Source organism: Scyliorhinus canicula, chromosome 11, assembly GCF_902713615.1.
Source record: "Scyliorhinus canicula chromosome 11, sScyCan1.1, whole genome shotgun sequence".
NCBI lineage: Eukaryota > Metazoa > Chordata > Chondrichthyes > Carcharhiniformes > Scyliorhinidae > Scyliorhinus > Scyliorhinus canicula.
Genome location: NC_052156.1, coordinates 32,222,325 through 32,235,587, shown reverse-complemented (window position 1 = coordinate 32,235,587; position 13,263 = coordinate 32,222,325). Strand labels below are relative to the sequence as shown.

General features: G+C 43.6%; 1 protein-coding gene across 2 annotated transcripts in view; it reads right to left on the bottom strand.

The window, feature by feature from the left end:
* Window positions 1–256: 256 nt before the first annotated feature.
* Window positions 257–13,263, bottom strand: part of hdac11 (histone deacetylase 11) — a 230,610-nt gene continuing 217,603 nt past the window's right edge. The window contains exons 11-14 of one of the 2 annotated variants that reach the window (XM_038812718.1): window positions 10,713–10,891; window positions 5,187–5,351; window positions 3,699–3,728; window positions 257–1,066 (exon numbers count right to left, since the gene is read on the bottom strand). In XM_038812718.1, the coding sequence (XP_038668646.1) occupies window positions 5,187–5,351; window positions 10,713–10,891 (344 nt within the window). In that variant the 3' untranslated portion in view covers window positions 257–1,066; window positions 3,699–3,728. Of the gene's footprint in view, window positions 5,352–10,712; window positions 10,892–13,263 lie in introns of both variants that reach the window. The other variant, XM_038812719.1, reaches the window with a different exon arrangement.

Sequence of the window (13,263 nt, the reverse complement as noted above, 5' to 3'; positions counted from 1 at the left end):
TTATAAATCATTGGGATAAGTGACTTCTACAAACCAAATATATCACTAGCTGTTAAAAGTGATACATTCTGGAAGATAGGGGTTAATTTACACATAGCTAAAGTTGAGACTTTAACCATGCACACAAATGCAGCCACCAAAAAGAGTAAATATACAAGAAAACTAACTAATAATAATATCACATTGTTAATTTACAGGCAAGCAAACCTTTAAAATCTGTCAACATAATACAATAAAAGTAGTCAAAGCAATGTTGTAACTCAGAATCATTTGCTTAAATTTTAATGCGAAATTGTTTGACATTTTGCAGTGGTAGAAAAATACATTCAGAAATGCTTGTTATTGAACAATAATAGAGATTAAGGAGGACATGCATAACTAAACATTGGATTTCACGGTCAGCAGTGAAGGGACAGCACTCATTACAAATCTAAAAGTGGCCCATCAGAATTAATGGCTCTGTGGCCGAGGTTTCACCTTGCCTGTCATTAACTTCATTCTAGTGTCAAGTCAGTGCATCTAGCAACAGATTTGGACCTATGTATGATATTCAGGTAGAAGCTGAAATACCATAACAGTTACTCTTTTAAAAAGATTTGCTTATTTTTTTAAAGCTCTGGATTTTTTTAATGGCATGGCAAAATTTGACATTCCACAAATATAAAATTAGTTTTTTTCAGGGCCAGAGTGCTGTTCAACAAGAATTGCGACTTAATACATTTTTAAAAGCTCAGTTACATCTCAATTAACAAGTCATAACATTTTAAGCATCTGCTCAGCAAGAATAATAGCCTAAAAAGAGGAAGTTCACATCAATTCCATGATTTTCATCTGTGAGGACTTCCATTGCACCCTGTAGAGAAGTGGGAAATCACTGACAGCAACTTTAAATTTCTGCATTTAACTCTGCATGCGTAGATTCCAGAGGTTAATGTCAGTTTCATTGTAGCAATGATGGCAAATGTTGTTAGTTTTGCCATCGTTGCAACCGCAGAATCCATCCCAACATCCAATTAATAACATCTTCATGTAACAGAATTACATCTGCAACTTTTAAACCTGAATCCTAGTAATAAATCAAATATATATTTTATTTCGCATCTTCTCTTCTACATTAAAAGTTTATGCTTTTGAAGAAAAATATAATGATACCAGTTCATTTTCATTAGATTGCAATATTCTTCAAATGGCTTCAATCCACATGTCTAGTACTATAATGAACACTTTTAAGTAAGCTGGGATCACATTAATCAGGCTTAAACTAAAAGAAAATTAACTAGTACTTACAAAACCTGTTACCATGTCATTTTTGTCCTTTTTCATGGCATTTTAAAATTAGCATATGACACCTACAACGTCCTCATCGATCAAAATAGCTTATTTATTCTAGCCCTTGGACATTGCCACAACCATCAATGATATTTTTATAAAATATTACATTGAATTTACAGAACAGAAATGTGTCCTTAATCTTGTGTTTATGCTCCACACGAGCCTCCTCCCACTCTATTTTTCCTTAACCTCACCCTATGAAGGTGTCGTTCCATTCTTTTCTACTAACCTTCCCTAAAATGCATTGGGAAGCAATTTCCCTGTAGTGTATAAGAGATCCATCACTCAATTCCCTTCTATATTTAGATAGCTACACCAACCCTAGTAAGCTTCCTTTCATATAGAAGCCGACTGTGAGTGTCAGTTAACAATGAATTTCAAACTTAGGTATCAAGTGGGCACCTGAAAACCTTACAATATTATCTCAAGTTAATTGAACCCCTTTTCCGGTAGTTTTTGTCTGTATTTCCACTTGGCATAATTAATGTGTGAGGTTCCTCACCAGAAGGATAATGTTGGAAATGTACTCCTACATTTTATATATTGCTCCTTTATACAACAGAAGATAGATATGAATTGGGCACAGCCAATTCTGGAGCATTTATTCAGAGATTTGGCTTCAGTCACTCCCTAACACTCTACCATGTCACTATCACAGCATTCAGACCTTTCTTAGATCCTTTCAGGCTTTATTTCCTCTATTGTCCAAACCAAAACAGATCATTCTGTATGTAAAGAAAAACTTCCTAGCATCATTCCAATGTATTTCTTAACTTGCAATATGACTTTGACAAGTGCCCCTGCGATGTCCTGAAGTCATGAAAGTCTACAAAAATACAAGTTAATTTTTTCAATCCAAATTATATTTCATTAGAACAAACATTTCTTTACATTTTTTTTCCAAAGTTTAGTTGGAAGCTAATATTGCCCATTTCCCTTTTCTACATCACTTACTAACGTAGATGCCTGAATGCATCACCCCATTTTAAAACCTGTCCAGGCCTTACTCATAACTCTCTATTTTGTCTTGTGTTTCTTCTCTATTATCATCTCCAGAGGTTTTGTTTTGGTGACCAGAATTGGGCATCATTATTCAAGAGCATGGTACAGTTTAAGCATGACTTCCTACAACTTGAAAGGGTAGATTTTATCTTTCATCAAAACCTGGCAGTCACAGATTGGTCATCCATTTACAATTGCCCATTTTTCTTACCATTGCTTTGCTGACTGCTGCTTTCGCAATAGGTTTAAATATGATCCATTTCACAAAATGTTGAATAAGATGTCCTCAGAGCTTAGATTGTTTAGCAATAAAATGTATTTGTGACTCTTTAATAAAAGACAAACTTGCAGCGACATTTTTGCCTAAGCTTGCCCGACCTGTTCGCTTCTGCAGCTCGCAAAATGCCCACTGAACTAATATGTGAATTCACAAGGGATTTTATGAACTACAAGGGAGTGCGTGAAGAGTGAGGGTGTAGAGATGGGCAGGTTAGAAGGTCCTTTTCATTCTTCAACACAACAGCAGCTGCGAGCATTGTTTAAAGGCCCTAAATCACCTTTCACACACCTATCCCTTATGCCATCTCATATCCCCTAATGCCAACTTATGCCCTCCCCAGGTTCCTTCATTCCTCCTCAAAATTCCACCATGCTTCCTCGAAGCCGTCCATGCCACACATATTCTCCATGCCAGCTCACATTACCCATGCCACCTCCATTACCACTCACCCAATATGGACTATGTACATCTCACAGGAGCCACGCAATGGCAATGAGAATTATTTAAAAATGATTGGAAAGCCATTAAACCTCTGACAATTTAGAAATCCCTGAATTCAAATTCATAATCACTGATACTGGACCAAAATATCCAAGATAATTTTTTTTGTAATCGATTAAGTACCTATTAGGCTTGTAAACAAAGAAACAACAGCAAAGATATGTTCAGTTATTATATTATCATAAAAGTTTCAATAGTTTTTGGAACAATGAGATCACTTGCTGACTGACATTTTTGAATCCCAGCCAAGCATTCATAGTGGACCAGCAGTCATAACAAACGGTTCCAGCTCCACTGACAGAACATGCATCTATTTTCATTTCAGATCAGGATGCCTGTCAATCAATTGAGGGGAAACAGGTGTGCAGACCTTTTTTTCTACTTTTGGAAGTAATTTTGTTTTAATTTTAATTAAAAAAAAAGCCAGATCTACCAGTCCAATTAAATCAGAGCCCAAAAACATGACATTAGGGGTCATTGCTTTTCACATTTTAAAAAATAGAATGGTACTGCCTCCATTGGAAAAGTACTGTAATGCATGTGAAACATGATTCCATGGTGGTCAATGTAAGGGTCAACTTACCTTTGCAGGACAGATCCCTATGGTGAATCACTGCATGAAAAACACATTGATATTACAATACAGCAACTGATAGTAATATTCGAAGGTGTCTCAACATTGTACATTTAACTTTCAGAATGTTCTTGACTCCTCAGCAGATTTTCCACTTTCTTCTAGATTGGTATACTTTTAATGGGCTTCCACAACCCTGCACCACCAGATGAAAATAGTGTGTGCGAGGGAATCCTATTTTCCACCCTAATGGAAAACCCAAACAGCGGGGTGGGGTATGTGTCTTTCACACTGGGCATTTCCAAGTGGCAAAAAGCCCAGGAGAAAATGCTGCAGATTATAATGCGCAGGGAAAACAAACTTCCTCCAAAAACGCCACTGTGGCCATTCGCAGATCATAATGCTCCTCTGCAGCCAGATGAAAATCAGGCTCTTAGTATCAGATACAATAAATGAAGGTCAGAAAATATCAAAGTCGTGATTAGTATTTAAATTACTTAAAATGTAAGTGGTGCATTTAGCTATTTAAATTCCACATTAATCTACAGTACAAAATACTTTCTGCAGGCCAGAACAGAAAGATATTCATTATGAATGACATGATCATACAAGGATACAAGAACATTTTCAGACAGAAATAGAGAATGGAAAGCTAAACACCTTCTATTTAAAGGTACATTCCTTTACAAATGGATTGCTGGGCAATAAAATCCAATTTTTATAGTAATTTGATCCAATTTTCCAGAATATTTCAGAAGTTAACTCTACTTTCTGATAATTGCAACTATATTTTTTACAAAACAATTTGAATTGCATTCTTCTCAACTAGTGGCACCATCCTCATAAAGAGTGAGAATCGTGATTGTTTCTGAATTATCACTTGGATGCACTTCAACTGTTGTAAGACTGATATGTCATATTGGAGTGGAAAAGACTTTCAAATTTTTACATGCAAATCATTCAAGAATTGGGGTGTGCCGAGCCAAATAGTTTATTTGAAAATTTGTATATCTTTCGATTCTATACACAGCCACGTGGATATTTATTATTAATTTTAAAATTCCATGGGCTGGATTCTCCGTCGGCAGGATCCCCCCGTTTTGCCGGCAGCGCACTCATGCCCGTGGATTTCCCAACGACATACTGATGCCCACAATGGGAAATCCCATTGGCCGGCAGCCGGGGCAAAGAATCCCGCTGCGGGGGCACGCCACCCCAGAAAACAGTTGCGGTGGGACAGAGAGTCCCACCCACTGTCTTTATTGCACCAGAGAGGAATGTTCCTTTAAGACAATAATAGTATTGTAAACCTATTTGTTTCTTCACCCGATCTATATTTATAATTTTCCTTAGTCAGATTATAGAATATTGTTACTTTAGTATTTAAATTACACTTTTCTCCAGACTAATGGAACTTCTTTGCATTGATAGTGGTAGCGTTGCAGCTGATACAGACTTGTGTATTAGAAATGTTATGTTAAGAGTCATCCATTTCACCTAAAGCACCCGCTGGTCTATTAGTTGCAAACGGTGCAAGTTAAGAATAGAATCAGCTATGATCCGAGCTGTAGACCTTAGGTAGCCTCCAGACGTCACCATCAGGATGGGTATCTTATGTTTGCGGGCTGCTTCAAAGACTGCTTGATCTCTTTTAATGATTCCCTAAATTAAAACAAAAATGAATTAGGAGATCAATGCCATAAGGACAGAGAAAACTTTGTTTTTCTATTGTTACTAAATATGATATTTCAACAAAACATTTTAATCACTCCCCCGCCCCAAAAAGCAGTAAGATGAAAATATTACATAATTACACATTATCCCACATCTTTTTTTAAAAAATAATTTTAATTGGACTTTTTTGGAAAAATATATATCAACAAAACAATAATAACAATAATAGTAATAAACACCCCCCGGCACCCGTAACAACGCAAATAACAACCCCCCCCCCCCACCCCCCCAACCCCAATAAACAACAAAATAAATTAACAATAAGCAAATTAACTTAAACACTATCCCCCTAAACCCCCCCCACCCACCCCTTTCCCCCCCCTCCCCCCACCCACCCCTTTCCCCCCCTCCCCCCACCCACCCCTTTCCCCCCTCCCCCCACCCACCCACCCCTTTCCCCCCCTCCCCCCACCCACCCACCCCTTTCCCCCCTCCCCCCACCCACCCACCCCTTTCCCCCCTCCCCCCACCCACCCACCCCTTTCCCCCCCTCCCCCCACCCACCCCCCCTTTCCCCCCCTCCCCCCACCCACCCACCCCCCCCCCCTCCCCCCACCCACCCACCCACCCACCCCTTTCCCCCCCTCCCCCCCCCGGGTTGCTGCTGCTGCTGACCTAGTACCTTATTGTTGAGCCAGAAAGTCGAGGAAATACTGCCACCTCCTAAAGAACCCTTGTACCGACCCCCTCAGGGCGAATTTGACCCTCTCCAACTGAATGAATCCCACCATGTCATTAATCCAGGTCTCCACGCTCGGCGGTCTCGCATCTTTCCACTGCAGCAAGATCCTCCGCCAGGCTACTAGGGACGCAAAGGCCAAGACATCGGCCTCTTTCGCCTCCTGCACTCCCGGCTCCACCCCAACCCCAAATATCGCGAGTCCCCAGCCTGGCTTGACCCTGGATCCCACCACCCTCGACACCGTCCTCGCCACCCCCTTCCAGAACTCCTCCAGTGCCGGACATGCCCAGAACATATGGGCATGGTTCGCTGGACTCCCCGAACACCTGACGCACCTGTCTTCACCCCCAAAGAACCTACTCATCCTAGATCCGGACATGTGGGCCCGGTGCAGCACCTTGAACTGGATGAGACTAAGCCTCGCACATGAAGAGGAGGAGATCACCCTCCCCAAGGCGTCCACCCATGTCCCCTCCTCAATCTTTTCCCCCAGCTCCACCTTCCACTTAGCCTTCAGCTCCTCTACCGAGGCCTCCCCCACCTCCTGCATTACCTGGTAGATGCAGACACCTTCCCATCCCCGACCCACACCCCCGAAAGCACCCTATCCCTTACCCCCCGCGGGCGCAGCAAAGGGAACCCTTCCACCTGTCGCCTAGCAAATGCCTTGACCTGAAGGTACCTGAACATATTCCCCGGGGGGAGCTAAAACTTCTCCTCCAGTTCACCAAGGCTCGCGAACCTCCCGTCAATAAACAGGTCTCCCAACTTCCTAATGCCCGCCCTGTGCCACCCCAGCAACCCGCCATCCATGTTCCCTGGGAAAAACTGGTGGACCCCGACAGCGGGGCCTCCCCAAGCCCCCCACTTCCCCTCTGTGTCGCCTCCACTGCCCCCAAATATTGAGGGTAGCCGCCACCACCGGGCTCGTAGTGTACCTCGTTGGAGGGAGCGGCAGCGGCGCCGTTACCAGTGCCTTCAGGCTCGTGCCTCCACAGGACGCCACCTCCATCCGTTTCCATGCTGCCCCCTCCCCATCCATTACCCACTTACGTACCATCGAGACGTTAGCCGCCCAATAGTACCCAGAGAGGTTGGGCAGCGCCAGCCCCCCTCTATCCCTGCCCCGCTCCAAAAAGACCCTCCTTACCCTCGGGGACCCGTGCGCCCAAACAAACCCCAGAATGATTATCCCACATCTTACTTTTAACATGGTAAATAGTTACCCATTGTATCTACTGAGTTTCCAGCAAAAATATCAAAAGATGGTAAAAGCAAAAGCTTTCATGTTTTCAACAGCAATTTCATTTTAATATAATAAATATAACTATTGATCTTGAACACCATGCAATCATGAATCACATTGAGCGAAATTTTGTGCTGCTGCCAGTGGTAGCGGGGTTCCCAATGTGGCGGAGAATCGGGCATCAGGGGTAAAAATGGGATTGGCAATGCTCTGGCTCCCCGCTGGCGGCAGGATCAGGGTTCGTGGGACCATATGCTTTGAATTTGCATGATTCTCCGGTCATCTAGGCTGGGAATCACATGTGCGCTGATTACAACAGGTATGTAGAAAAGTGGCCCTGACATGGTGGATGTGGCCATGGGCCAAGGGGGCAATCCCCTTCAGGGGTTACCGTCCAAAGCCAACCAACTCGAGGACCACCCTCCCCCCCACAATGCCAAACATGCCCAACCTGCCCCCACAGACTCCCTAAGTAATGAGAGCCCCTCACCAAACCCCCGAAATAAGGGGATCACCCACAGAGACCTCCTACAGAGTGGGACTCCCACAGACAGCCCTGAACTAAAACACCCCCCCAACCCCAAGATCCCCTAAATTAAGGGACCTCCCCATATTCCCTAACTAGGGAGACCCTCCCAAAGAGCCCCTAACTAAAGGATCCCCCCGCCCCCAGGGACCCCCTAAGTAAAGTGATTGAAATGCACTTAAATCTCTTTGAAGTGGTTGGTGTTTGCAAACATTGTGGTTACATCACTTTAGAGTTACTCATCCATGAAGGGAGATTAATGAAGTCAGGCTCACAGCTGTGTTTATGGAAGCTATCAATCACAGCCCAAGAAAAATGAATGCAGCTAAAGGATCTCAGGGGTTTAAACACAGGTCATTGCTTTTATCTTTCCAGGAGTGGATACGTGGTGCTTCCTATGCCAGCAAGTGTATGGCTAGGTAATTGTTACAGCAGTAATTATTTTCACTGTCTGTGGTGAATGTAATATAGATGTATATATGTTAATTCACACTGTCTTTGTAAGCGCAGTAGCGCTATCCTACCACTAGGCAGAGTAGCACTGGGAGCACTCAGGAACTTGTACTGGGCTCCACCCTTGGCTCCGCCCATGACTCCTCCCCCTAGTGCAGCTGTATAAATACCCGTGTCCAGAGTCAGCCTGAGTTCACTACGAGTTCATCGACAGGTAACAGGCTGGCTCTGAAGTAAGTCGATTAAAGCCTAGATTCACATCGGAAACACGTGTCTAGTGAATTGATGGTTCCATCACTGTCCATGTCTGGACTGTTCTCTAGCTTCCAGTCATCTGGGGGTGACTATGGGGAGGTGCCTTTAGTTAGTTAGGAGGTCACTGGGGTGTGGGTGTGTCATTTAATTAGGAGGTCTCTGTGGGGAGGTTACTTTAGTTAGGAGGTCGCTGGGCGGGGGGGTTCCCTTTTGTTAGAGGACTCCTATTTGGGTATCTCAATGGTGGGTTCCTTTAGTTAGGGGTCTCTGGGGGGTTCCCTCTATGCAGGAGATCTCAGGGGAGGGGGAAGTCCCGTAGGCCCCATACCTGGGGTGGGGGGACCCAGAAAAACTGGGGGCGGGGGCTGCTTCGTGATGCGGGGATTTGGCCAGTCACAAGGCCTCGCTTAAAATGGTGGCCCGATAGTGGAATTACCCTGGGAATTGCTCGCAATCCACACCATTCATACATTCGCATGCGTGAGGATTGGGAATCACTTCCTGATTTGCAATCCCAGCAGAGTGCAAATCAGTAGCAATTCAACTCCGGCGAAATAAAATAGTCACCCGAACGGAGAATGTCTCCCATTATTTCAGAAAGTTACGCGTAGTGTTAAAATTGCCAGAATTAATTTCTATGACAAAGAGGTCTTTAGTAAACACAACGGAAAATGGAGCATTGAAACAATAGGTAGTTTTCTAGTTCAACATATTTTGTATGCGCATTAATTTACAAATCATACATAAACATGTTTGAAACAAAAATGTTTCAAAATATGTGCATCTAAATTCGTAGTAAATACTGGGAGTGATTTTGAGCCCTCTCTCTCCGTCCATGAAAAAGTTGGCACAAGCTCAAAATCCGGAGAGAAGCGAAAAACTTCTATCTGGCATGATTGGCTTTTGGAATCTTACCTCCCACTCGCCAGTGCAGTAGTTCGAATCACGTCATGCAAGTCCGGGAACCACGTTAGCCTGTCACTGGCGAGCACTCTCTCCAGCAACATTTACACCAAGTCTGGCTAGGCGTTGGACAGTCGAAGGGCTGGATTCTTCCGCCTCGCCTGCCACAAGAACGGTGTGGACAATGGAGCAGTCCATTTAGCTTGGGCGGGATTCTCCAGTCGCCGGGCGGATGCGGCCAGAGAATCTTGCCCGAAGGGATTTCTCTGAGAGTGCAGAGATAAATAAAGCACCGGTGTGGAGGGGTGTGTGTTTAGAGTGGCATGCCAACTCTACTGGAACAGGTGGTGGCTCGTTAGCACTGCTGCTTCACAGCACCAGGGCCCGAATCCAACTTTGGGTGTTTGTGTGAAATTTGTAAGTTCTCCCTGTGTGTGCACGGGTTTCCTCCGGGTGCTCCGGTTTCCTCCCACAGTCCAAAGATAGAACATAGAACATAGAACAGTACAGCACAGAACAGGCCCTTCGGCCCTCAATGTTGTGCCGAGCCATGATCACCCTACTCAAACCCACGTATCCACCCTATACCCGTAACCCAACAACCCCCCCCCCCTTAACCTTACTTTTATTAGGACACTACGGGCAATTTGCAATTTAGCATGGCCAATCCACCTAACCCGCACATCTTTGTACTGTGGGAGGAAACCAGAGCACCCGGAGGAAACCCACGCACACACGGGGAGGACGTGCAGACTCCACACAGACAGTGACCCAGCCGGGAATCGAACCTGGGACCCTGGAGCTGTGAAGCATTTATGCTAACCACCATGCTACCCTGCTGCCCCATGTGCAGGTTAGGTGGTTTGGCCATCCTAAATTGCCTATAAAATGTCCAAAAGGTGAGATGGGATCAGGGGTAGAGGGCAAGGACGTGGACCTAGGTGCTCGTTCGGAGGATTGGTGCAGACTCGATATGCCAAATGGTCTCCTTCTGCACTGTAGGGATTCTATGGAATATAACTAAAACATTTGGACAAGCAAGTATAACCAAAATATTTCTTCAAATCTTCTGCAAGATAAAATGCATGCATTCTCAATTGTTTAATTAAGTTTACATGCATTTGAATATGTTGCACAATTAAAATTTAAGGTACAGCTTATTTTTGAAGTGCTTTGATATGCAAAGTGCAAACATCTGCACTGCCCTCAATTCGGAGAACGAACCTGAGGTGAAATAGCCAATCCTCCCAGTTGATCGCCATCTAAGATGTCGGTGCCTGCATTGTACACAATGATGTCTGGAGTGACTTCCCTCAATGCTTTTGACATATGCGTTTCCACTTTCTGCAGATACTCTGAATCCTCTGTGTCCCAGTCCAGCTCAATTTTCCACTTGATGGCTCCTGGTAACAATTCATGAATAAACTATTTAAAGCAATCAATCATTTCACACAGTAACTCTACAGGAAATAAATCTTTAAGCAAAGTGAGGCAAACACTATGAATCAAAATCCAGCTAGTTATTTACTGAAATAGTGTTTGAACAAATATATTTTCTATCCAGATTATTCAACAGAAAATGCAAAGATACTTCAATGACAAATTATTGTTGCGAAGAAACATTGGACTATGGACGATCACACCTGCATTTCAAAAACTGTTAGTGAGAAACGTAATGTTATGTAAGAAAAATAATTGTTACACCCAAATTTATTTTAAGGTAACTTTTATTCAATTATTTTCAAAAACAGTAAAGATATGAGCTTGACCACTGCAATACAAAGAATAGGTACATAATTAAGTAAACAGGTAGTTCTTAGTTCCCTCCAATCAAATGTCCACCCCAGCTACAGTACCAAAACAGCTCTTTGCAAAGTCACAAATTACATCCTATTTGACTATGACAAATGTAAACTATCCCTCAATGACGTTTGCCAGCCTTTGATGGCAATGTTGCTTTACCATAATTCAGCTGGGTCGAACTGCTTACCTGGTTCCATTCTCACCTATCTAATCGTAGTCAGAGCATCGTCATCAAGGGCTTCTCTACCCGCTCCTGCACTACTACTTCTGGTGTCTCACAGAAATCTATCCTTGGCTCCGTCTTATTTCTTATCTACATGCTGCCCTTCTGCAATAGACATTAAGTCAGCTTCCACCTATATGCTACTTCACTAACACCTCTCTTGGTCTCTCCACTCTTCCTAACTTGCTAGATTTTCTATCTGACATGCACTACCGGATGAGCAGGAATTTCCTCTAATTAAATATTGGAAAGACTGAAGACTGTCTTTGGACCCCACCACAAACTCAGCCCTCTTGCCACTGATTTATCCCTTGCCCTTTGCAATGGTCTGATGCTGATGCAATTCATACCTTTGGTGTTATGATTGACCCAGAGATTAGCTTTCAACTAACTACATATCCGCTTCGTCACCCAAGATCTCCTAATTTCATGAGTGAGCACTGTCTTTCTCTGCCCCTGTCCCAATTTCTTTCTGCTGAATTTTGAAACGCTCATCTACACCTTTCTTCTTCGAGGCTTGACTATTCAACTGTGCTTCTGGCCAGCCTGCCATATTCTACCTCTTGTAAACTTGAGGTATCCTAATACTCTGCTGCCCATGTCCTAACTCATACCCATCACACTGGTGCTTTCTGAACTACACTGAACTGAACTCCTGCTTCAACAATGCCTGGATTTTAAAATTCTCATTCTGGTCTTCAATCCTTGATGTTCTGGTCCCACGCTATAGAACATAGAACAGTACAGCACAGAACAGGCCCTTCGGCCCTCGATGTTGTGCCGAGCAATGATCACCCTACCCAAACCCACATATCCACCCTATACCCGTAACCCAACAACCCCCCCCTTAACCTTACTTTTTAGGACACTACGGGCAATTTAGCATGGCCAATCCACCTAACCCGCACATCTTTGGACTGTGGGAGGAAACTGGAGCACCCGAAGGAAACCCACGCACACACGGGGAGGACGTGCAGACTCCGCACAGACAGTGACCCAGCCGGGAATCGAACCTGGGACCCTGGAGCTGTAAAGCATTTATGCTAACCACCATGCTACCGTGCTGCTCCTTTGCCATCTTTGCTATCTTTGCCATCTCCTGCATCCCTGTAGCCCTCTGGGATATCTTCCCTCCTCCAATTTTAGTCACAGAGCATTGTTGATTTTAATCACTTCACCATCGATGGCTACGCCTTCAACTGCCAAGGCCCTAAACTCTGGAATTCTCTCCATAAACCTGTCTGTCTGTCTCTACCTCAATTTATCCCTTTAAGACATTTCTTAAAATTGACCTCCACGGTCAAGCTTTTAAGCATCTGACCTAATATCACTTATGTGGCTCAATGTCATATTTTATAATATCTCTCTGAAGCGCATTGGGATGTGAAATCCGCTATTATGTGAAAAGCGCTATACGAATACAAGCTGATGTTGTTAAAGTTGTTGTTAGCGGAGAGTGATTCTGACAGGCCGTGTGATAAACTCTCAGGAATTCAAAACAACAATCATTAGAAACCAGTGACAACTCCATTAGTCCAGAATAGAAGCAATGATACCACAATAACACCTTCAGATGACAAGAAAGCAGGGCTCAATTTTTTCCTATTTTTGCATGGAAATCCACGGCCTCATCACAGCAAGGTTGCGTAATGCTGAATAGTGCTCCAAATTGCTTCTAGTGGTTGATTTGTTAAATTAAAGCATTTCTAAGAAGCCCAAAATGGCTGTGAGGTTTCCTTAGCCATATTT